We start from the raw sequence: 26778 nt of genomic DNA, 5'->3' as shown, positions 1-26778 counted from the left end.
TTTATTCCATAACACTTTTAGAAAAAAAACTAAGAGAAAATCTTTGGGGTCTAGGACCAGGAAAAAATTCTTAGACTCAAAACCAAACACATAATCCTTAGAAGACAAAATAAATAAATCCGATTTGACCAAAACTGAAAACTTTGCTTTGCCAAACTCTCTGTTAAAAGGATAAAAAAATCAAGCTACAGACTTGGAGAAAATATTTGCTCTCCACATATTCAACAACAACAAAACAGACTATTATCTAGAAGATATAAAGAATTCTCAAGAGTAAAAACAGCAATCCATTAGAAAACGGGCAAAGAACATGAAGAGATATTTCACTGAAGATGATATAGAGATGGCAAATTAGGACACAAAAGGAGTTGAACGTCAATAGCCTTTAAGAAAATGCTAATTGTGAGCAGAGGGCTGGTGATGGCAGTTGTTGGGGCGCGGTGACTGCTGGCAGTGAGAGGTTTGGTCTGAGCAGGGAGAGCACCAAGCAGCAGGTCCTGTGGTGATCCATCAGTCAGACCGCCAGCCTCAGCTTCACTGGCATCTGGCACATACATCATCACCTCAAGAGCTTCTTTAGAGCCAAGAAGCTGGTGTAGTGTCCTCTCTGTTGACCCTTGTTTCTCACCTCAATTACTTGGTATTCCCCCAACTCAACACCTTGTCTACTAGTATTGAGAGGGGAAAATGAAAAAAAAGAATATAAGCCACACTAATTTTATGGCAACAAAGCTTTCGGATCAACCACTTGTTAACACTGGTCCTCAAGGATGTGGGACACTGGTCCAAGTTTTCAAAAATCTGTCTTAGCTTTTGTGAGGAGTTGGAACAAACTCAGGACTAAAAGTTTTGCTTCTTTCACCTCCATGCAATTCCCTCCATCCGATCACAAAATGAGCAAATGAAAAATCTCCTCTTCTGCTCCTTGGATGTCTCCTTTTCTGTTTACGCAGTACATGACTCAAATGGCCCATCAAGGAGGCACCACCTCACTGCTCCCCTGTCAGCCCTGGGCTTATTCAGTGGCACTGTGAATGGAAATAAGGGGCAGGTCTTGGCTCCAGAGGATTTAGATATTTCTCAACTTACTACAACTATTTTTTGATAAATTATATATTTTCCTTCCTAGCTGAAGTGCTCTTGCCTGTATGTGGCTACCTGAAAACACCAATGCAGTCCCTTCTGAATTGTGTTTATTCACACATTTTTGATAACTACCATGGCAGCTCTCAGGATTTCAGTGTCTATGGGCCAGAAAGCAGATGTCACAGCTGCCCTCCAGGCCTTATCAGAGAGCCCAACAGAGTGAATTCCCTGGAAGTCCAGTGGTTAGGACTCTGAACTTTCACTGCCAAGGGTGTGGGTTCAATCCCTGGTCTATCCCCATAAGCCTCCTGGCACAGCCGAAAAAAAAATTATTAAAAAAAAGAAAAGAGAGAGAGCCCAGCAGAGAATTCTCTTGGGCATGTGTGATTGCCGTTACACAGGGCCACAGAACAAGAGGTAAGGTAGTGATAGAGCTAGCCCAACGCACTACACTCTTACCGCCCCCCCTTCACCTTTACTTAAGCTGTGGGGGATGTTTTCTTCACAGGAACCAGATTTGGCTCTTTACACAGATTTTTGCAGTGAAATAAAACATGTCGTAGTTAAAGAAAAAAGAAAGAAGAAGAAGGAGGCAGAGGAGGAAGAGGAGGAGAGGAAGAAAAGAAAGAAAAAAGAAAATGCACATTGAAACCACAATGAGATATCAGTACACACCTATAAGAATGGCTAAAAGGAAACAAAGTAACAACAGCAAATGTTGATGAGGATCTGGAGATTCTGGATCTGGAGGATTAATATATCGCTGGTGGGAATGTAAAATGGTACAACCACTCTAGAAATCATTTTGGTAGTTTCTTGAAAAACTAAACACGCAACTACCATATAAACCAGCGATTATATTCTTGGTCAATTATCTTAGAGAGATGAAAATTTCTGCTCACACAACAACTTGTACACAAATGTTTATAATAGTTTTATTTATAATAGGACAAAACTGGAAACAACCCAGATGTTCTTCAATGAGTGAATGATTAAATATACCATGGTATATCATACCATGTAATATAACACAGTAAGAAAAAGGGAGGAAAGTTTGATACATGCAACAACTTGGATGAATATCCAGAGAATTATGCTGAGTGAAAAAAGCCAATATCAAGCGTTTACATACTGTGTGATTTCATTTAAATAACATGACAAGATTACAGAAATGGAGAACAGATTAGGGGTCTTCAAGGTTAAGGAGGAGGTGAGGACAGGAGGGAAGTCAGTATGGCTCAAAAAAGACAATGTAAGAGATCCTTGTGTGGGAAACATTCCGTATCTTGACTATTATCAGCAGCAATATCCTGGTTGTGATATTGTACCGAAGTTTTGCAAAATGTTACCGTTGGGGGAAACTGGGTGGAGGATACCTAAGACCTCTTTGTGTTATTTCCTACAATGCATATGAATCTACCATTATCTCAAAATAACAAGTTTATTTAAAAAAAAAGTAACTTTTGACATGAGAAATTTCCAATTTTGATGAAAACTAATTTATCAATTTGTTCTTCTACACATTGTGCTTTTGATAGCATATTTAAGAACTCTTTGCCTAACTTAAGGCAACAAAAAGTTTCTCCTCGGTTTTCTTCTGGAAGATTTTTAGTTTTAGGTTCTCACATTTAGGTAAATGTTCCATTTTGAATTAATTTTTGTGTCTGCTGAAATGTATGAATTCAAGTTCACTCTTTTTTGCATATGGGTAACCAAATGTTCCATCTGTCCTTTCTCCACTCAATTGCCTTTCACTGTGTTGAAAACCAGTTGTGCATACATATGTGGATCTATTTCTGGACTCTATGCTATTACACTGTTATATTTGTCTGTCTTTACCTCAATGCCACACTGCCTTGATTACTATAGCTTTATAATACAGTTTGAAATCAAGTAGTCCTTGATTTCAACTGACCGACTAAAGCATGTTTGTTAGTCCTCCAACTTTCTTTTTCATTTTAAAGTTGTTTTGGATATTTCATCTCCTTGCATTTCCATATAAAATTTTAAATCATTTTGTCAATTTCTTCAAGAAAAACCTGTTGGAATTTTGAATGGGATTGTGTTTAATCTATGGATCAATTTGGGGAGAATTAACACCTTAGTAATACTGAATTTTTCAATCCATGAAAGTAGCATATATCTCCATTTATTTAGGTCTTTAATTTTTCCTAGCAACGTTTTATAGTTTTTTTCAGTCTATAGTTTTTTCACATCTTTTTAAGATTCATCCTGAAGTATTAATATTTTTGATACAATTGTAAATAGTATTTTTATTTCAATTTTTGATTGTTGTTCGTATTTAGAAATACAGCGGATTTTTGTTTATGACAGTATATCTTATAACCTTGTTAAACTCACTTATTGGTTCTAGTAGACTTTTTGTAGAGTCTTTTGGATTTTCTAGAGACTAATATGTCATCTGTGAATAAAGACAGTTTGATTACTTTTTTTACACTCTGGGTGAACTTTGTTTTACTATTATTATTTTATTTCTTTGTCTTGCCTTATTGTTTGGCTAGAACCTCCAGTACTGTGTTGAATAGAATTGCTGAGAGTGAAAATCCTTACTTTGCCCCTGACACCAAGAATAAAGTGTTCCAGCCTTTCATCAGTAAATATGATGTTAGTTGTAGATGCCTTTTATCAAGTTGAGAAAGTCGTCTTCTATTCTTAGCTTGTTGAGGGTTTTTATTTAAATCACAAATGAATGTTGTATGTTTCAAAATTTTTTCTGCATCTCTTGAGATGATCGTACGAATTTCTTAAAGTAAGTTTTTAATATAATGAATTATATTGACTGATTTTTAAAATGTGAAACCAACCTTGCATTCTTAGGATTAACTCCACTTAGTCATGATGTATTATCCTTTTAAAATATTGTTTGATTTAATTTGTTAACATTTTTTTTAGAAATTTTGCATCTATCTATATGAGAGTTTTGCAGTTTTCTTAAAATGTCTTTGGTTTTGGAATCAGGATAATTCTGACTTTCTCCTCCTCTTTGATTTTCTAAGAGTTAGTATGGATCATATTATTTCTTCCTTAAATGTTTGGTAGACTTTACCTGTGAAGCCAACAGGATCTGGAATTTTCCTCATGGGAAGGTTTTAAACTATAAGTTTCTTAATAAATATAAGGCTATTCAGATTATCTATTTCTTTTTTTTTTTTTTTTTTGCGGTACGCGGGACTCTCACTGTTGTGGTCTCTCCCGTTGCGGAGCACAGGCTCCGGACGCGCAGGCTCAGCGGCCATGGCTCACGCGCCCAGCCGCTCCACGGCACGTGGGATCTTCCCGAACCGGGGCATGACCCTGTGTCCCCTGCATCGGCAGACAGACTCTCAACCACTGTGCCACCAGGGAAGCCCTGCAATCTTTTTTTGTTTCTATTATAGGCTATGCATACCTCCTAAGAAGTTGCTTCAGTGGGATCCCACAAATTTTGGTCTGTTGTGTGTATGTTTTCTTTCAGTTCAAAATACTTTCTAATCTCCCTTTTGATTCCTTCTTTGATACATGGATTATTTATAAGTGTACTATTTAGTTTCTATATGTTTGGGGGCTCTCTGGTATTGATTTCAATTTAATTCCATGTGAACAGAAAATATACTAACGTCTTGAATCACTCTAAATTTATTAACACTAGTTTCAAAGCCTAAGTTATGGTGTAACTCCGGTAATTGTTTCACGTGTACTTGAAAGGGATGTGTATTCTATTGTTTGATGAAGTGTTCTCTAAGTGTCAATTATGTTAATATGGTTGATAGTGTTATTCAAATCTTTTACATCTTTGTTATATCCTTTTTTCTGTGTATTACTTCTATCAATCATGGAAAGATGAGTATTGAATCTCTGACTGTAATTGTGGTTTTACCTACTTTTCTTGTATCTCTATCATTTATTTTGAAGTTCTGGTTTTTGTTTATTTGTTTTTTTGGTCGTGCGGCATGTGGGATCTTAGTTCCCCAACCAGGAATTGAACTCGTGCCCCCTGCAGTGGAAGCACGGGGTCTCAACAATTGGACCGCCAGGGAAGTCCCTTGAAGCTCTGTTTTCAGATGCTTAAACTTTTAAGATTATGTAATCTTATGAATAGACACCTCTATCATTATCTTATTTGTGTGTATTAATATATCCAGCTTTCTTTGGGCTAGTGTTAGCAAGATGTATCTTTGTCTGTTCTTTTATACTTAATATATAATAAATAAATATAATAATATTTAATATATCCTTTATATTTAAAGTTGGTTTCTCGTAGGCAGCATATAGTTGAGTTCCGTATTTTATATCTAATCTGATAATCTTTGTCTTTTAATTGGTATGCTTAGACTATTTATCTTCTATGTGATTACTGATATGTTTGGGATTAAATCGACCATTTTGCTATTTTTCTATCTTTCCCTGTTCTTCCTCTTTTTTTGCCTTTTTATGGATTGAAGTTTTTTTGTACTATGGCTATTATATATTATATATTGATATAAATGAAGTCAAAGAATTTTGCAAGAGCCAGGTAATCACACCTGGAGGTGATGCGTCCAACCACATCTTAATTACCCCACTGGTTGCTCGGTGGAGACTCTTCTGCTGTGGCTGGGTGAAGACACCACATCTCCCGCTGCCACCTTTGGACATAGTATGCCCCCAGCAGTACTCCTGCTGCCAATTTTTCAAGGCTGTATGGCTTCCCTCTGCCAGTCTTTGCCACCCTCAGTAGGATAGACTTCACAGAGAGCCTCCCTCTTCATGTTATTCTCTTCCAATCAAAGTCTTGTGCAGATGTCTTTGATTGGCTGAACTTGGGTGATATACCTGTCCCTAACTCCAAGGAATGCTGGGAAAGTGAACTTCTGGCTTCTATTTTGGCAAAGTGAGACTCATAATACAGGCAATTCCCCGGAGAAAGCGTGTCCAAAAGTACAAGATCACAAAGTATAATAGATGTCTACTACAATTTAGGGAGATTAAAAAAAAATGGGTTGTTTTAGAAGATAATTTTTAAAAGACAAAATTTAAAAGACCATAACTTTTTAAAAACAAAAGACACAAAGCAGTTTTTATTCATACCTAAACTGTAACAGAAATCTGAAGCATTATTTTTTTAATGTTTAAAACTATGAGTATATATAGTTGACTGCTTTTTCCCCTTATTATTCACACTGTGAGTTTCTCATCCATTAGGATGATAATTGAAAGCTGAGTCTTCACTTAGCCTGCAGGTCTATGAAAAATAGCCTCAGGGTATTTTTAATATATATGATTACCTCAGGGTTCATGCATGAAAATTTCATGGCAATTTCACAAAACAAAGATCATACAGAAGAAATAGACTTTGCTTTTCTTGTTAGTGCACTATTACATTCTTATTTTCTTACCAGATCACTCCCTGATGAATATCTGTCATCATTAGCCAGTGACAATAACGTATTGAATTTTTCTGTACTCATTCAAGCATCTCTTATAATAATTCGATGATTTAGAGAAAATAATGAAATTATCTTAGATCTTCAAATGGTGCAATCTAAGGAATGTTTTTTTGCACTTGGAAGCTTTCTTTTTCCTTTTGGTATTGGGAAGAGCTGCTAAAGTAGTTCCATCTCTTTCTTGTTCTCCATAGAATTCAGAGTAATTTTCTAAGATGACAGACCATTGATTGTTATGTATATTGACTTAGCTTTCAGCTTGAAAATTGTCAAAATTTTCTTTTAAAAAATTTTCAAAATATGTATTCCTATTCTATGTTTTGGAATTTATGCAATTTTTCTTCTATTTGACAATTTTTCATTAGAATAGTATGCAAAACCACATAGTGATAAGCAGGGTGATTATGTCTGGTTAGTAGCTGGATAAGATGTCTATTAATTAAGAGGTAGCACACAGAAATTGTGCTTTACCACTTGTAACCTAGGGCTCCCCAAATTAATGATGAAATAGACTGTAATCACTAATAGACCAGAAAAATGAAAAAAACTGAGTAGATTGTAAAACCCAAAAGCAAACAAATTATTTACTCTTTAGTTTGATCAGTTGACATTTCATCCACAATTTTGGTAGCAAGTAGGAATAAGAATAATTCTATTGCAACAACTTTGTTTTTTTATGTTATAGCTTTGAACTGGAGAAAATAAATACAATTTTTTTACAATTTAAATTTCAGTCCATTGATCTCTCTTTTCTTCTTAACCAGAATTTTGTCTCTTTCAATAATTTGGTACATAATGATTTATACGATCAGCTATTTTTATATATGGGTCTGCAGTGTTTTCCTACCGGGAATGAGGACAATTGAGGACAGTGCAAAGTAAAGTGCTTTTCATAAAGTTCAATGCCCAAGAAATATTGCATTTATTTCTGTTAACATCTATAGGCTATGCTGTATATTTCTTAAGAAAAAGCATGCTTGTTTGATCAGTTAAAATCTGACACTGCTTGAGCTATATTTAGGGTTGGGGTCAGGTGGCATGTTATACACATACTTTGTATTATCTCAACTTGTTATTTCATCATATTATGTATAGGTATGGAAAGTGATGACTTACAGACCTGAGCCAAACAGATTCCATGCAGACTGATATCCCTCACTCCTTCCTTCATTTATTCATTCAATAAATACTTATGTGCCAGCAATGTGTTAGACTCAGGGGATATAATAGTGAACAGAGAAAACACAGGCCCTGCTCTCATTTACTAAGGACACTTTTCTTTAACTATGGGCTGACCTGTAGATAAAACTTCTCTAATTGCACTTATGAAGACATGTTTTCTAGGAGTCTCAGTTTAGAAAAATCACAGGAAGCGAGTACAATAAGTTCCCTACATACGAACGAGTTCTGTTCTGAGAGCACGTTCATAAGTCCAATTTGTTTGTAAGTCCAACAAAGTTAGCCTAGGTACCCAACATAACTGGCTATATAGTACTGTACTGTAATAGGTTTATAATACTTTTCACACAAATAATACATAAAAAACAAACACAAGTGTTTCTCTCGTGGCGCAGTGGTTAGGAATCTGCCTGACAATGCAGGGAACACAGGTTCAAGTCCTGGTCCGGGAGGATTCCACATGCTGTGGAGCAACAAAGCCCGTGCGCCACAACTACTGAGCCTGCGCTCTGGAGCCCACATGCCACAACTACTGAAGCCCGTGCGCCTAGAGCCCATGCTCTGCAACAAGAGAAGCCACCGCAATGAGAAGCCCGTGCACCGCAACTAGAGAAAGGCCACGCACAGCAACAAAGACCCAACGCAGCCAAAAGTAAAAAAAATTTATAAAAAACACACAAAAAATAAAGAAAATATTTTTAATCTTATAGTACAGTACCTTGAAAAGTACAGTAGTACAGTACAACAGCTGGCATACAGGGGCTGGCATCGAGTAAACAGGCAAGAAAAGTTACTGACTGGAGGAGGGAGAGGAGGTAGGAGATGGTAGAGATGAAGGAACGTCAGCAATAGGAGACAGAGGGCAGGCTGCAATTTCACTCATGCCTGACGTTGATGGAATGCATGTTTGCATCTTTGGATGTTCGCAACTTGAAGGTTCATATGTAGGGGACTTACTGTAATGAATGCTCCTATTTCCACCATAAAGACTCTCTGTCCCATACTTACTGACTCAGCATGGAAATCAGATATAAAAGCAAGTTCAGTATTACTGAAGTGTCATTTAGTGTATTTGAGATATAAAAATGTTCAATGCTGTACACTGTAAAAATTGTGAGAGAGAATCTGAGAGGAAATTACAATAGTGTTTTCTGTTTTTTGGGGTTTTTTTTTGCGGTACGCGGGCCTCTCACTGTTGTGGCGTCTCCCGTTGCGGAGCACAGGCTCCGGACGCGCAGGCTCAGCGGCCATAGTTCACGGGCCCAGCCGCTCCACGGCATGTGGGATCTTCCCGGATCGGGGCACGAACCCGTGTCCCCTGCATCGGCAGGCGGACTCTCAACCACTGCACCACCAGGGAAGCCCACAATAGTGTTTTTTTGGAAACATTGAGATTGACCACTCTTCCTGAAATATTTTTTGCATAAGTTTGTTTATACAGTCATATTTTGCATGTGCAAGTACTACTGGCTGGGAAAACAAAAGCATCCTTCAAAGCAGTGCTTGTTAATGCGGTGCAACTTATATGGTCAGTGAATTACATAATTTGTATTATTAAATTAAAAGTTTTTGGTTCTCCTGAGTTAAGAGGAATGTATAAGGAAATAGGAATTTATTTTATCTAAATAATTCCAACTACAAAATATAAATTAATTGTTTCAGCTGGATATTTACTTACTTTTAACATGGTAAGTTCACTCAGTTTGGCAAAGCAGAGTCACCCTATTACCATGTTTACAACATAGTGACTCTGCTTCAGACAGAGTCACTCTTACAAGTGAGTTTACAATTTGGATTCAAAATGCAAAAGAAAACCTGCTTTTTAAAGTAGAATTTTTTAAAACAAAATGATTAGTGAGGAGCTCTTCATGTTACAAGATACATTTGAAAGTATTTTCCATTACTAGTCAAACGACTGAAACTGGCTGAAGAACCAGTGTCAGGCCAAGTTAATAATTTCTCAGTTAAAGAGGGTGAGTTGTTACTAATTTTATTAGTGATTCTACTTTGAAACAAATACTTCCCACTACTCTCATTTCAGATTTTTGCATCCTGTTTAATTAAGAGATTTCTTGAAGTTGTAAGTCAAGGGTTTTTTTTTTTCCTTTCTGTTTTTTTTTAACTGTTATCATTTGCAGCTACTCATTTGGGTCAATAAAGAATATTTTGACACTCTGCAATCGAAGTTGAGTTCCACTGGAATTTTTGTTTCTAGCTCCAATTTGGTACACTATGCTTTGTATTATTAGGTATATCTAAACATAGTCATGTTGGTCTTTTACTACTTGGAATATATTGCATTTGAGAATAGGGACTAAGTACTGTACTTTTCTGTATACATTAGAAAAATGGTACCTGGAAATATTAGCGCTGTCTTACAGGAGCCAGCAGAGGGCAAAACTAATACACTAAGAATAGTAGAGTGGAGGAAAGGACAGAATCTGGATCTTTGACACCATTTTTCAAAGACTGATCATACCATTCCTCGTGTCGCCACCTCTGGACATTCAGATTTATGAATAACACACTTCTGTAGTGTATAAGGCAGTTTCAGTATGGACTTCCTGTTACTCAGATTGAAACCATCTAACTACTGATACAGTATTATTATCCTCCTTTAACAGAAGAGAAACCTGAAGTTTAGAGAAAATAAGTAAGTGGTCATACAGTCAAGGAAGTAGCAGATTGAAGATATGAACTTGGGTGTTCCTGCTTATAACATCTAGGTTCACTCCATCCCCCATCCCCCTATTATCCATTTCATGAAAGCTTTCTTTTTTATTTTTATAATTTTTGTTAGTGATTATACTATTACTTATGCTATTAATTAACTATAAGAGTTATCCTAGTAAAAGTCCTTAGGCCAACAACAGCACCCAGAATTGAGTGCTAACAGTGTAGATACTTGCCAGTCCCTCGGTTAAAAGCTACTAAGGTCAACACTGTATTTTTGTTATTAATGCCATGCTCTTCTTTCCTGCTTTTTTCTTTTTGCTTGCCTTCTCTTTTATTTTATTTTTTGCGGTACACGGGCCTCTCACTGTTGTGGCCTCTCCTGTTGCGGAGCACAGGCTCCGGATGCGCAGGCTGAGCGGCCATGGCTCACGGGCCCAGCCACTCCCCGGCATGTGGGATCTTCCCGGACCGGGGCACGAACCCGCGTCCCCTGCATCGGCAGGCGGACTCTCAACCACTGCGTCACCAGGGAAGCCCTTGCCTTCTCTTTTAGAGGAAGATGTGTTCCTCCTCTTCCCTATGGCTAGGTTAGCTTCTCTCTTAATGATCTTGCTCTTTTCCTCCCTGCCTTCTTTGAGACTTTGCTCTATCAATCATGCAGGATCCTGACTTGTCAATATATTCTTTTCACTTCAGTATATGAATACATTTGTCATGTCTAACCCCTCTACCCCTTCTCTTGATCCTGATATCTCTTTAAACTATTCTCTCCTTCATTGCATTTACCAAGAGACTTCTAGAAAATGCAACCTACAGTTGCTATTTCCACTATTTTCTGTTAATTAACATTGCTCTCCTAGAAGTCTCTGAGGAGGAAGAGGAGCTGCAACCCTCCCCACCCAAAAGAGGAGGAGGTGATATTATGTTGTGTCGCAAGTTCTCTTCCCAGTTGGGCATGGTTATTAGTGGGCAGGGTCAATGTGTGTTAAAATATCACCCATGCCTCATGCTTCCTTGTATTTCCTGTTTATGTCTCCATGTAGTAAGCAGATCCAGATCGGGCATTGTCCATTGGGCATGCTGACCATCCTGTTTTCTTACCTTCCATTCTTGCCTCCCTCATTCCATCTCTTCTTCCTTAGAACAAGTCAAAGGCAAGATTCGGGGGGAAGTACTAAGCACATATTAAAACTCATAACTAAGCCATGGGACCTGCTACCTTTGTACCTATTAATAATATATTTAGTTTGATGCTGCTATTGTCTGTTATATGTACAGAAAGAAAGAACGATCAATAGGGCAGGATTCTGGCATTACTACTTGGTTTCTGAATGTAATACCAGCAAAATACCATCAAAACAATATTCTGATTCTCAGCAGTCACCATTGACTTTTTTTTCTCTCTTCCCCCCCCCCAGCTTTATTGTTGTATGATTGACAAATTTAAAATGTATATTGTTAAGGTATACAATGTGATGTGTTTTTTTGTTTTTTTGTTTTGTTTTGCGGTACGCGGGCCTCTCACTGCTGTGGCCTCTCCCGTTGTGGAGCATAGGCTCCGGACGCGCAGGCTCAGCGGCCATGGCTCACGGGCCCAGCCGCTCCGCGGCATGTGGGATCTTCCTGGACCGGGGCACGAACCCACGTCCCCTGCATCGGCAGGTGGACTCTCAACCACTGCGCCACCAGGGAAGCCCCAATGTGATGTTTTGATATAGGCATACACTGTGAAATGATTACCACAATCAAGCTAATTAGCATATTAATCACCTCACAGATTACCTTTTTTGTGGTGAGAACATTTAAGATATATTCTATTAGCAAATTTCAAGTATACAATATATTAACTATTAACTCTAGTCATCATGGTATACATTAGGTCTTCACCATTGACTTTCTAATAGTCAAGTTCAATGATTTCATATGAGTTTTTATTCTCTTTGATCTCTATCCAATATATTTGGTTCTCTTAGCCAGCCCCTCCTTCCTGAAACGCTTTACTTGCCTTTTATGCCATGTTACTTTACTAGTTACTTTGGTAACTCAAATCTGTTGGTTTTATTGCCCAGGATTTATTTGCCTGTCTTCCGGCAAAAAAGTACCCCAGATTTCTTATGGGAAAGTCCCCCCAAACACACTTGAAGCCTACATGATTTACTTCTATTAATAGTTCAAGATGTGGGCACTAGTTGGCCCTCAGATATGAGTAGAATAGGAAATAGACCTTGGAACCTGTTGTAGTCACTTGGCTACCACATGGAATTTGAGAGTGGAGTGCAAGTAGCAAGAAGCAGATGGAGAGATGGAGCCCTTGATGACATCCTGGTTTTTGAGGCCCATATTCAGCTGTACTTGAAATCAGCCTGTTGAAAACTTTTCAGAGACAAGAGTCAATAAGTCCTCCCTCTCCACCATAATTTTGGCTTAAACCAGTCTGATTTGGGTTTTCTTTCTTTGTGATCTAAACAATAGTAAAACAAACTTTGTGTTTTACTGTGTACATATAAATGCATACAGAAAGTTCTGGAAAGATACATTTCAAAGTGATAGGTGTGGTTATCTCCGGGGAAAGGGAACTGTTATGGTGGGAGAGATGAATGGAAAGGCATCTGTAGCAGTACAGCTAAAACAACTCTCTCACTTCTTTCCCTCTTCCTGGAGGTTGTAAAGCAAATGTACTTAAAACTTGGGTTTTCAAGTTCACCTTGCAAGCCAATAATGATGCTTAGAATTATTATTTACTGTGCAATAGCAACTAGGTATATTTTAAAATTATTTTTCATTTCTAGTAAATGAGTCATTGCTGTACCAATATCTGCTCTGCAAATAAGAAAACAAGGAACAGACTAACTTAGTGGTTGTCAAAAGTTGTACAGTAAAACAGTGATACTGACAGGACTCATGTCTTTTGATCCTTAGCTTTCCATTTCATCATAATCTGCGGTTGGGGCAGGCTTCAGGGAACTATACTTTGGACTCACGCTGTAGTGTTAAAATGAACTTGGCTCCCTCCAAGGGCTGGAAAGAACTCTGTTGAATTCTCTGATCCCTTTTTTTCATGTCACATTTCTTTTCAGATGTAACCTGATTGTAGGTATTTAGGTGCCCTGATGATTTGGAGTGGAACCATTTTAAGTAGTTTAGCGTTCTGTGACATAAAAGCTGAATTTCCAGCAAGGGATGCTCAGGAGCCAAGATGTTCCTGCCAGGAGTAAAAGGAAGTTTGTTTCATCTCAGCAAGAGGGAACTGTCAGCAGTACCAGCTGATTCTCATCTGGTAGAAGAGCCCTGCTCTTTAAAAGCGATGAACCGGCTCACCACCAGGTGGCGCGGTTTTATTACAGCAGGCATGGAAAAGGGCGCTCTCTTACCTGAATCTTTTTCTGTAGCCTGAATATTAGAGTTCATTGCTCCAGAGCTAAAAGCTCTCTCTGTTTAATTGATCCCTGGGAATTATGAGAGAACCTTACTTTAAAGCCACACAATAAGTTTAAACAGTTAAGCCCTCTAAGCCCATTAGTTCATTTTTCCTTGTTGCTGTTAAGGAAAGTGTTATATTTTGGAGATAATCTTGACTGATAATCCAAAGGAAAGCAATTTTGACAAATTATAATATAAATTTTTATTGAAAACGAAACGACAAAATCCTTTTCTTTAATAAGAACAAGTTTTAGGCTGCATGAAAAAATAGGCCTCAGACTAAGACTTTTGCTCAAGTAAGGAAAATAAAAGAGCACTGAAATGATAAGGAACAAAATTATATGATGCTTTACCTCCTGCCCTGAGCCTGAAGAATGAAAGCAAATCAGAGGGACAAAGTTTCTTTTCTAAAGTGGAGCTGTATAAAATGATTTACTACTGACTTCAAAGTGAGGAAAAAAACTAACAACCGGCAATTAACTCAACAGTTTAAAAAAATGGTGGCAAGTATGTCATCTTTGCTTTGTTTCAAGCAAATGAAGCAGTTAAAATTGCCCCTGCAAATGGAAGGCAACAGTGCAGACTTCTCAGGGGAGAAGACATCCTTCCTTTTAGTGAGTATGTTGGGGGAGTTAGGTGGAGATTTCCTCTTAAACCTTAAATCACATCAAATATTGGGTTTACTTTGTAATGTGTAATGTATAAATGTAAATTTTCTTTTACATATCAGGGATCCATGGAAGGAAGTTTGGGATTCACCTGGGGAGATTCATTATCTCTGTCCTCAAAGAAATAAGATGTACCGTGCCTTTAAAATAAGCATAAGTTGAGGAGGGACTGGCGATAAGAAACTTAATTGCTCCAGAACAGACCCATTTTTGTCACAATATTATAAAAGTAAGTAAGGGTACTTGCTATATGCCATAACAGTATTTTTCCTAGGCCCTTTCCAGCCTTGGCCATCTTCAGGCTTTTATAAGGGGTTCTCTCCTTGCCTTTCCAAACCGTGCAATCATCGTAGGCGGTTTCTCCGGGGTCTGAAAGCCTAGTACCCGGCATTCAAACATTGGCTTGTTACCCAGTTGCGGCCCCCAAACTAGGGGGCTTAAAGCTGTAAGGATGCGAGAGCCACGTAAGAAGGAGCCTAGGTCAGAGGTCGCGATCGACCTGGGGGTGGGTTTTAGGGATCGGGGCGGGCTCAGGTTGGCCCCGCCCGGGGAGGGGGCGGAGCGTCTCCGGCCAGGCCCTGCCGGCTGGGGCTGCACGTGACCCGCGGCCCCACCTCCCGCTCGCTCTGCAGCGCCAGCTCGGCAGGCGCGGGGCGTGAGTCTCGAGTGAGACCCGCCAGGCTCCAACTCCGCAGCGCCGGGGCTCGGCGGGCAGCAACTTTCTCCCCGGAGCGGCCGCGGCGGCGGCGGCTGCTGCCGTGGCAGTCGGAGCGGGAGCCGGGAGGAGGAAGGCGGCGGCAGCGGTTCCTTGTGCCCGCTCGGGCTGTCTAGCCCTCCGAGACCGCCGGCCCGCGGAGCCTCGTCCCCCCGGGCAGCCCCGGGCCCCTGCCCTATGTCCCGCAAGGCAAGCGAGAATGTGGAGTACACGCTGCGGAGCCTGAGCAGCCTCATGGGCGAGCGGCGCAGGAAGCAGCAGGAGCCGGACGCGGCGAGCACGGCTGGGGAGCGCAGCCTCCTGGCGGCCGCCGAGTCCAGCGCCAGCCTGCAGGGCTCGGGCGGCGGCGGCGTCGGGGACCTGGAGCGCGCGGCGCGGAGGCAGTTCCAGCAGGACGAGACCCCCGCCTTCGTGTACGTGGTGGCAGTCTTCTCCGCGCTGGGCGGCTTCCTGTTCGGCTATGACACCGGGGTGGTGTCGGGGGCCATGCTGCTGCTCAAGCGGCAGCTCAGCCTGGACGCGCTGTGGCAGGAGCTGCTCGTGTCCAGCACGGTGGGGGCGGCCGCAGTCTCGGCGCTGGCTGGCGGGGCCCTCAACGGCGTCTTCGGCCGCCGCGCCGCCATCCTGCTGGCCAGTGCCCTCTTCACCGCCGGCTCCACGGTGCTGGCTGCGGCGAACAACAAGGAGACGCTGCTCGCCGGCCGCCTGGTTGTAGGGCTCGGCATCGGTGAGTTCCGGCTTGGCGAAGGGCGCGCGGGGGCCCCTGGCGACACCGCCCTTGACCCTGGTCGCTGTGTTCCTTTTGCCCCTTCGGGGTCCCCGTCGGATCTGGCCGGCTCCCGAGAATACTGCGCGTCTCTTGCTCTGCTCCGAGAGCCCATCTGTTTCTTAGTCCGGCCTCGCAGGCTCCCCCTAGGGTGGGGGTGGGGGTTCGCTGTAGTCTCTCCGGAGCCCACGAGGAATCTTCGATTTCCCACAGACAAGTGAATCAGCGTGATTGTTGTCTCTCTGAGCCCTTCCGGGAGCCCCGCGTATCACCAGCGTTGTCCTTGATCCAGCCCTACCTGATGCCTATCTAGAGCTTAGGAAGGAGGGTCTCTTTACTTTTCAGCATTGTCTCACCTTGTTTCTCCATTGCTAGACCGTTTCCTTTCCTAGGATTCCAAACTCCGAACCCAATCAGTCTTAAAAGTCACAGTAAGAGAATTTTTAAAGTTAATCAAGTCATCTGGACTCTATTTTTTGCTACTCCTCACTCTCCTTCTCTAGTCATTTATCTTTAGGGTGGAGTATTATTTTTTCTCCTCTTTTGCTGTTACTTTTTGTATTGCCCTTTGCTTTTCATTTTCTTCCCAAATGAATTCTTGCCTTTTCTGTTTCTCTGACTTTTCCCTTTAAATCTATATTCACCCATTCTCCTCTTTGTTTTGCCTCTCCTGCTTTCCCTTGGGTCATGTTCACTTCCTAAATTCATTTAGGAGCTACTCGCCCTGTGGATAAATGCCTAGCAAGGTAGATGTTTGCAATTTACTTCCAAAATGAATGGATGTAGATTTCCTTGGCATTGATTTTTCACCCTGGTTGCTGAGCAGGGGAGGTGCAGTTGGTAAGTTCTTGGCAGATGGAAGCTATTTGGAATGTGCTTAGTGTTATTAGAAAACACTTTTGAGACAAAGTAGGGGGTTGAGACTTAAATCTCGCTAGTAGTTTTTCTAAGATGCGCCACTGATGCTTTTTTAATGTTGCCTTTCATAATTCAGTTATTTTGTTTCCTTTAGGGTGCTGTTAAAGTATTTCTTCCCTATGGCTAGGGATTGATGAAAGAGCCCTTTAGATCTTGGGCTCTTGATGATCTGTCCATTCACCACTTGTTTGACCTTTATGCTTTTTGCCTCTTCTCTGTAGGCTCTATGGGGGAGAGAGCCCCATTTATGCAACTCCACATGTAGGAACCATGGGCCTAAAACCTAACTCACTGCACTTTTATATCCAAAATCGGTTATTACTGACTTCCTTTTTGTTTGTGTATCTCACTGTTAATTGGGAAGCAGGACAAGCCTCTCAGTAAAATGTTGAGTTGGTGCATTAAAGTCCAAAATGACCAAAAAGTACTGCTGAAATGAAACCTCCCTGTACAGGAACTACCTGTGCTTTCAGGATTATTTTCTCAGAATTCTCTGCCTGGGATATCAGACTACCTTTTTTGTTTCTTCGGACATTGAAATAATGTAATTTTAGGTAGCAAGATTTGTTCAGTAAGACTGAATCTTATTTGTGATTTTGGAATTCAATACTGTTTTGCAGAGATCTCTAAATGAAGTTTCCTAGTGTTTAGCTATGGCACATACTGAATATTTGGGTATTATGTTTACTTTTTTATCTGATAGGAAAATTAACCCGCTGTTGTGTGTAAGGGCCCTTTCCAGATGTTGTGAGCAGAACAGTGAGGAGCATTTATATTTCAGTAAGAGTGGCAGGGCAGGACTAAAGCAAGGTAGAACTTGCTAATCTCCATAAGAAAGGATCACAGGGAGGGCTGATGAATTAAAAGAGGGTACCATTACCCCCAACAGAGGAAAGCCTAAGCTCTTCCAGATGGAAATGGTATGTTGATGAGTAGTATTTTGACAGTAGAAGTAAGGAAAGGACCTTCTAAGCCAGGGAATGAGTAAAGAAAGGAAACCATAGGCCATACGTGGGGAACCAGGTAGATGCAGCCAAGAGGATGAAGCCGGAGGTTAGATTGGAAAGGTTGGTGTGCAAGAACTGCATCTGTGTCTGTGGCACGTGGGCTGCTTGCCTGATAGTGCAGCCAGTTGAGACATGGTCCTGATAAAAAAGTAGTTAAATTTTTTTAACTAACGGCCTGTCTCATTCCAGGGGGAGCACCCCTTAGACTGGAAGCTCTGATACAAAGTTTCGTAAAAAGCCCTCCTCACTTATAAAGTGAAGAATGTTTTAAGATCGTAAACAGGTTTTCAAATAAGCCATATTAAACATCACCACCTTTCAAATTAGGATCTATGTGATGCATGTAATTGTACACATAAAACCCTTAAAACTCACAAAGATTACTAACCATTCAAAAAAGAAGTCACAAATATTTTTAGCTACAAGGAAATGGGTCCTAACATGAGCATGTTTTTAAGGATACAAATCAGTTTTGCTTGTTTAGTACACTAAATCTGAGTTTATTTCATGCTGTTTTAAGTAGTTTAATTTTATGTGTGGTCAGGAGTTTTGTTGTTGTTCTTTTGATATTTAGTAAATGTTGAAGAATAACAAAATGTGTCTTCTGGTATATTTTTCAGACAAGTTTGCAATGGTAATTTCTTACTTCCACAGATTTACCTGTGGTAAATATAAGGGCCGGGAGGACAGGGTTTTTTATTCGTTTTGTTCACTAATGTACAATACTCCCAGCCTGTAGGAGGCACTGGTTGTACTTTTTGAATAAAATGAGTGAATGGTAAGCAGAAACATTAAAAAATTCTATTGCTGATAGGGTATCGCTCTAAGTTAGGATTGTCATTATTTTTTTAAGGGTATTATGAAATATTTGAAAGGCCATCTAAGGGTTTTAGTTTGTAATGGTTTAATTAAATCATTTATTTGTTTAACAAATGCAAATTAAGCTTCCATTATTGATTCTGTCAGTTTCGGAGTAGGCAGTAATTAGATAAAAATCCCACCCTGTAGGTGTTCATACTCTAATGGAACAGAAGGGCCAGCAACAAGCAATTAGGGACTTCCCTGGTGGCGCAGTGGTTAAGAATCTGCCTGTCAATGCAGGGGGCACGGGTTCTAGCCCTGGTCCGGGAAGATCCCACATGCCGCGGAGCAACTAAGCCCGTGCGCAACAACTACTGAGCCTACACTCTAGAACCTGCGAGCCACAGTTACTGAGCCCGCGTGCTGCAACTACTGAAGCCCACGCGCCTAGAGCCCGTGCTCCGCAACAAGAGAAGCCACCGCAATGAGAAGCCCGTGCACCGCAACAAAGAGTAGCCCCCCGCTCGACGCAACTAGAGAAAGCCCGTGTGTAGCACGAAGACCCAACGCAGCCAAAATAAATAAATAAATAAATATTTTAAAAAAGCAATTAAAATACAATAGAGGTTTCTCTAAGTGCCATGGGTAACACAGGATAATAGGCAATTGCATTTTTGGGGGGGGAGGAAAATAGAACACATAATTAAGCAGGTTTTGTAGAAACGTATTTAAAATGGGGCTTGAAGGATGAGTAGGAGTTCAGCAGATTTACAGAGAGCCATGAAAGGAAATATTTAGTTAGTGCTTTAGTATAGACTAGGAGCCCTGCTGTTACTTTACATAGGTTATCTTATTTAATCCTTTTAGCTCTAGAAACAGGTCTCCTATTGCTGGATGCATACCTCATAGATACTGTGGGTTTGGTTCTACACCACCGAAATAAAGTGACTATTGCAATAAAGTGAGTTACACAAACACCCAGTGCATAAAAAGTTATATTTACACTATACTGTAGTCTATTGTGTACAAATAGTATTATGTCTAAAAAAATTGTACGTACCTTAATTTAAAAATACTTCACTGCTAAAAATTGTTAATCATCGTGTGAGTCTTCAGCTAGTAATCTTTGCGGGTGGAGGGTCTTGCCTCCATATTGATGGCTACTGACTGATCACGGTGGTGGTTGCTGAAGCCTGGGTGACTGTGGCAATCTCTTAAAATAAGACAACACTGAAGTTTGCTGCATCAGTTGCATCAGTTGACTTTCTTTCACAAATGATTTCTCTGTAGCATGCGATGCTGTTTGGATAGCATTTTACCTATAGTTAGAACTTCTTTCAAAATTGGAATCAATCCTCTCAAACACTGCCACTGATTTATCAACTAACTTTATGTATTGATAGTATTCTAAATCCGTTGCTGCCACTTCAACAGTCTTCACAGCATCTTCACCAGGAGTAGATTTCTTTTTGAGAAACCACTTTCTTTGCTTATCCGTAAGAAGCATCTCCTTATCCGTGAAAGTTTTATCGTGAGATTGCAGCAATTCAGTCACATCTGCAGGCTCCACTTCTAATTCTGGTTCTCTTGCTGTTTCTACCACATCTGCAGTTACTTCCTCCACTGAAGTTTTGAACTCCTCAGTCAGAGTCATCATTAGAATCAACTTCTTCCAAACTCTTGTTAATGTTGCAAAATAGACCTCTAACTATGAATCACTGATGTTCTTAATGGCATCTGGAATGGTGAATCCTTCAGAAGGTTTTCAATTGACTTTGCGCGTATCCATCAGAAAAATCACTATATATAGCAGCTATAGCCTTACATAGGTATTTCTTAAATAATAAGACTTGAAAGTCGAAATTACTCCTTGATCCATGAGCTGCAGAGTGGATATTGTGTTAGCAGGCATCAAAACAACATCAATCTCATACATCTCCATCAGAACTCTTGGGTAACCAGGTGCATTGTCAATGAGCAGTAATATTTTGAAAGGAATCTTCTGAGCAGTAGGTCTCAATAGAGGGCTTCAAATATTCAGTAAACCGTGTTGTAAACAGACTTGCTACCATCCAGGCTTTGTTCCATGCATAGAGCACAGACACGGTAGATTTAGCCTAATTCTTAAGGGCCCAGGGATTTTTATAATGGTAAATGAGCATTGGAGCCAGGCATTGACCTCTCTCTATCTATGGAAGTCCTAGAAGGGATCTTCTTCCAATATAAGGCTGTTTTGTCTGTGTTGAAAATCTATTGTTTAGTTGTAGCCACCTTCATTAATTATCTTTACTAGATCTTCTTGGTAACTTGCTGCAGCTTCAGCATCAGCTCTTGCTGCTTCCCCAGTACTTTTGTGCATGGAGTTCTTTCCTTAAACCTCATGAACCAACCTCTGCTAGCTTTAGACTTTTCTTTTGCAGCTTCCTCACCTCTCTTAGCCTTCGCAGAATTGAAGAGAGTTAGGCCCTTGCTCTGGACTAGGCTTTGGCTTAAGGAAATGTCGTAGCTGGTTTGATCTTCTGTCAGACCACTATAACTTTCTCTGTATTAGCAACAGGGCTATTTTGCTTTCTTATCATTTGTGTATTCGCTGGAGTAGTACTTGTAATTTCCTTCAACTTTGCCATCATCACAACTTGGCTTACTGGTGCAAGAGGCCTAGCTAGTGGCCTGTCTTGGCTTGAGACATGCCTTCCTCATTGAGCTTAATCATTTCTAGCTTTTCATTTAAAGTGAGAGACCTGTGACTTTTTTCGCTTTAACACTTAGAGACTGTTAAAAGTAGGGATATTAATTGGCTTAATTTAAATATTGTTGCCTCTCAGGGAAATAGGGAGGCCTGAGGACAGGGGGAGAGGGGCTGGGAAGCTGTTGGTTCCTGGAGCAGTCAGAACAAACAACATTTTTTGATTAAGTTCCCATCTTACATGGCTGCGGTTTGTGGTGCCCCAAAATAATTACATTAGTAACATCAAAGATCACTGATCACAGATCACCATAACAATTATAGTAATAATGAAAGAGCTCGAAATATTGTGAAAATTACTAAAATGTGACCCAGAGACATGAGCAAGTGAGCAAGTGCTGCTGGAAAAATGGTGCCAATAGACCTGCTCTCTGTGGGGTTGCCACAGACATTCAATCTGTAAAAAATGCAGTATCTTCAAAGCTCAATGAAACAAGGTATGCAATAAAACAAGGTGCAGCAGTTAAATGACAAGGTCACTGGTGTGAAATCAGAATTAAAAAAACAAAACCTCGGAGTCTTTTGCTCTTTGAATTATTGGGCATTTAAGTTAACAGCAAGAGTAAAGGCAGCAAAAAGTAAAAGCAGTATATGAAGCAAAAAGTGACTGAAGGGTGGTGATGGGTCAACCATGAAACTGGAATGATATTTTGCGGGGAGAGGTGTGGATTAGGCTGAATAGGGTTTATTTGGTCTTGCCTATGCGGGGACAGTCTTTGGAGATTTCAGTTGTAAATGATATGATCAGATTAAACATCCCTTGAATTTTTTTTTTCCTTCTTCTTTAAACCATTTTGCTTTTAAACTCTTACTTTCTTCAACCTTTTGTCAACCCCCCCTGCAAAAAAAAAAAAAAATTCAGGAGGCTGCAAATAAGAAAATAGTTTATTTGGGGTCTTAAGAATTGTGATTCAGGAGATTAAGATTCAGGTAACCCTGAAAGAGTGTTCCAAGGAAGAGAGTCAGTCAGGTAAAGACAAAGTCATGAGGTTGCTAAAAGTTGCCTGGTAAGAATTGTGATTTTCTCTGATGCAAGCCGGAAAATATCTAAAGGAATCAGTTGTTTTAGAGTAGGGGTCCAATAAGTATCTTGAGTTTCTGGCAGGTGTTCTGGGTGACTTCAGGTCCAAAGGTCAGATTCCATACAGGCTGAGAAATGCACTTTCTTAATGGCCTCCCAGCTCCGTTTAAGAGAGCTCTTTTAGCAGTACTGACTCCATTTTGATTTTCCTTTCACACCTTGCCTCTTTCAATTTTGTAGTATGAGAAATCCTTTGCCGAGGTGGTTACTGCCAGGTGGCCAAAACATGTGGTCATGAATTAGTGGAATAGGAAGAGTCAGTGTTCCCTTCAACAGAAATCTTTGAAAAATATAAAGATATCAAGCAGTAAAGTATAATTGTTCAATCTATAATTAGAATGTATAATTATATTAAATGAGTCATGTAACAGACGCATCAGAAATCGGGGGTGTTTGTTTTAGTTTAAGGGTTCAGTTTCCTTGACTAGTTACAATAAAATCAGCTTATTGAGTACCCATTTTGAAAATGGCATATTTCAGGTTTTGGTTTCACTAGAGGTTCCTTTGGTTCCTCCGGTCTCTTATCCTTGACTTGAGTCCTGGGACCAGACTTTTGCCATTGTTCCTGCCCTACTACTTCTGACACCAAGCTTTTTTTTTTTTTTTTTTTGTAACAGATCCATATTTATTATATCAAACAACTATATCAAATAGACATCAACAAAAAGTCTTACTTTTAGTCAGTAATTATTATTAATAAGAATAGTCAGGTTCTGATATTGGGTTAGAAAAAAAGATTGAGAATATTTCACCTTATTTTCTCCGTAGTTTGTTTCACATATTCTCAGTGACCTGCATATAATGTCACATATACGAAATATATTCTTTTTTTTTTTAACATCTTTATTGAGGTATAATTGCTTTACAATGGTGTGTTAGTTTCTGCTTTATAACAAAGTGAATCAGTTATACATATACATATGTTCCTATATCTCTTCCCTCTTGCATCTCCCTTCCTCCCACCCTCCCTATCCCACCCCTCCAGGCGGTCACAAAGCACCGAGCCGATAACCCTGTGCCATGCAGCTGCTTCCCACTAGCTATCTACCTTACGTTTGTTAGTGTATGTATGTCCATGCCTCTCTCTCGTCCTGTCACAGCTCACCCTTCCCCCTCCCCATATCCTCAAGTCCGTTCTCCAGTAGGTCTGTGTCTTTATAACTGTCTTACCCCTAGGCTCTTCATGACATTTTTTTCCCCTTAAATTCCATATATATGTGTTAGCATACGGTATTTGTCTTTCTCTTTCTGACTTACTTCACTCTGTATGACACACTCTAGGTCTATCCACCTCATTACAAATAGCTCAATTTCATTTCTTTTTATGGCTGAGTAATATTCCATTGTATATATGTGCCACATCTTCTTTATCCATTCATCCGATGATGGGCACTTAGGTTGTTTCCATCTCCGGGCTATTGTAAATAGAGCTGCAATGAACATTGTGGTACATGACTTTTTGAATTTTGGTTTTCTCAGGGTATATGCCCAGTAGTGGGATTGCTGGGTCATATGGTAGTTCTATTTGTAGTTTTTTTTTTTTTTTTTTTTTTACGGTACGCGGGCCTCTCACTGTTGTGGTCTCTCCCATTGCGGAGCACAGGCTCCGGACGCGCAGGCTCAGCGGCCACGGCTCGCGGGCCCAGCCGCTCCGCGGCATGTGGGATCTTCCCGGACCGGGGCACGAACCCACGTCCCCTGCATTGGCAGGCGGACTCTCAACAACTGCGCCACCAGGGAAGCCCTATTTATAGTTTTTTAAGGAACCTCCATACTGTTCTCCATAGTGGCTGAACCAATTCACATTCCCACCAGCAGTGCAAGAGTGTTCCCTTTTCTCCACACCCTCTCCAGTATTTATTGTTTCTAGATTTTTTGATGATGGCCATTCTGACTGGTGTGAGATGATATCTCATTGTAGTTTTCATTTGCATTTCTCTAATGATTAATGATGTTGAGCATTCTTTCATGTGTTTGTTGGCAGTCTGTATATCTTCTTTGGAGAAATGTCTATTTAGGTGTTCTGCCCATTTTTGGATTGGGTTGTTTGTTTTTTTGTTATTGAGCTGCATGAGCTGCTTGTAAATTTTGGAAATTAATTCTTTGTCAGTTGCTTCATTTGCAAATATTTTCTCCCATTCTGAGGGTTGTCTTTTGGTCTTTTTTATGGTTTCCTTTGCTGTGCAAAAGCTTTGAAGTTTCATTAGGTCCCATTTCTTTATTTTTGTTTTTATTTCCATTTCTCTAGGAGGTGGGTCAAAAAGGACCTTGCTGTGATTTATGTCATAGAGTGTTCTGCCTATGTTTTCCTCTAAGAGTTTGATAGTTTCTGGCCTTACATTTAGGTCTTTAATCCATTTTGAGCTTATTTTTGTGTATGGTGTTAGGGAGTGATCTAATCTCATACTTTACCTGTCCAGTTTTCCCAGCAACACTTATTGAAGAGGCTGTCCTTTCTACACTGTACATTCCTGCCACCTTTATCAAAGATAAGGTATCCAAATGTGCGTGGGTTTATCTCTGGGCTTTCTATCCTGTTCCATTGATCTATCTTTCTGTTTTTGTGCCAGTACCATACTGTCTTGATTACTGTAGCTTTGTAGTATAGTCTGAAGTCAGGGAGCCTGATTCCTCCAGCTCCGTTTTTCGTTCTCAAGATTGCTTTGGCTATTCGGGGTCTTTTGTGTTTCCATACAAATTGTGAAATTTTTTGTTCTAGTTCTGTGAAAAATGCCAGTGGTAATTTGATAGGGATTGCATTGAATCTATAGATTGCGTTGGGTAGTAGAGTCATTTTCACAATGTTGATTCATCCAATCCAAGAACATGGTATGTCTCTCCATCTATTTGTATCATCTTTAATTTCTTTCATCAGTGTCTTATAATTTTCTGCATACAGGTCTTTTGTCTCCTTAGGTAGGTTTATTCCTAGATATTTTATTCTTTTTGTTGCAGTGGTAAATGGGAGTGGTTTCTTGATTTCTCTTTCAGATTTTACATCATTAGTATATAGGAATGCAAGAGATTTCTGTGCATTAATTTTGTATCCTGCTACTTTACCAAATTCATTGATTAACTCTAGTAGTTTTCTGGTAGCATCTTTAGGATTCTCTATGTATAGTATCATGTCATCTGCAAACAGTGACAGCTTTACTTCTTCTTTTCCAATTTGGATTCCTTTTATTTGCTTTTCTTCTCTGATTGCTGCGACTAAAACTTCCAAAACTATGTTGAATAAGAGTGGTGAGAGTGGGCAACCTTGTCTTCTTCCTGATCTTAGTGGAAATGCTTTCAGTTTTTCACCATTGAGGATGATGTTGGCTGTGGGCTTGTCATATATGGCCTTTATTATGTTGAGAAAAGTGCCCTCTATGCCTACTTTCTGCAGGGTTTTTATCATAAATGGGTGTTGAATTTTGTCAAAAGCTTTCTCTGCATCTATTGAGATGATCATATGGTTTTTCTCCTTCAATATGTTAATATGGTGTATCACATTGATAGATTTGCGTATATTGAAGAATCCTTGCTTTCCTGGAATAAACCCCACTTGATCATGGTGTATGATCCTTTTAATGTGCTGTTGGATTCTGTTTGCTAGTATTTTGTTGAGGATTTTTGCATCTATGTTCATCAGTGATATTGGCCTGTAGTTTTCTTTCTTTGTGACATCCTTGTCTGGTTTTGGTATCAAGGTGATGGTGGCCTCGTAGAAGGAATTTGGGAATGTTCTTCCCTCTGCTATATTTTGGAAGAGTTTGAGAAGGATAGGTGTTAGCTCCTCTCTAAATGTTTAATAGAATTCACCTGTGAAGCCATCTGGTCCTGGGTTTTTGTTTGTGGAAGATTTTTAATCTCAGTTTCAATTTCAGTGCTTGTGATTGGTCTGTTCATATTTTCTATTTCTTCCTGATTCAGTCTTGACAGGTTGTGCATTTCTAAGAATTTGTCCGTTTCTTCCAGATTGTCCATTTTATTGGTATAGAGTTGCTTGTAGTAATCTCTCATGAGCTTTTTTATTTCTGCAGTGTCTGTTGTTACTTCTCCTTTTTCATTTCTAATTCTATTGACTTGAGTCTTCTCCCTTTTTTTCTTGATGAGTCTGGCTAATGGTTTATCTATTTTGTTTATCTTCTCAAAGATCCAGCTTTTAGTTCTATTGATCTTTGCTATCGTTTCCTTCATTTCTTTTTCATTTATTTCTGATCTGATTTTTATGATTTCTTTCCTTCTGCTAACTTTGGGGTTTTTTTGTTCTTCTTTCTCTAATTGCTTGAGGGCAAGGTTAGGTTGTT

The 26778-nt window shown here is 39.9% G+C and overlaps 1 protein-coding gene across 1 annotated transcript in view; it reads left to right on the top strand.

Moving 5' to 3' along the window:
- Window positions 1-15344: 15344 nt before the first annotated feature.
- Window positions 15345-26778, top strand: part of SLC2A13 (solute carrier family 2 member 13) — a gene marked incomplete at both ends in the record, with an annotated part of 424910 nt that continues 413476 nt past the window's right edge. Inside the window, one exon of the mRNA XM_082665776.1 lies at window positions 15345-15894. Coding sequence (XP_082521902.1) covers window positions 15345-15894 — 550 coding nt within the window. The remainder of the gene's footprint in view (window positions 15895-26778) is intronic.

The sequence above is a fragment of the Grampus griseus genome (assembly GCF_964374135.1).
Source record: "Grampus griseus genome assembly, chromosome: 11".
NCBI lineage: Eukaryota > Metazoa > Chordata > Mammalia > Artiodactyla > Delphinidae > Grampus > Grampus griseus.
The sequence above is the reverse complement of the archived record's forward strand: the minus strand, read 5'-3'. Positions and strand labels throughout refer to the sequence as shown.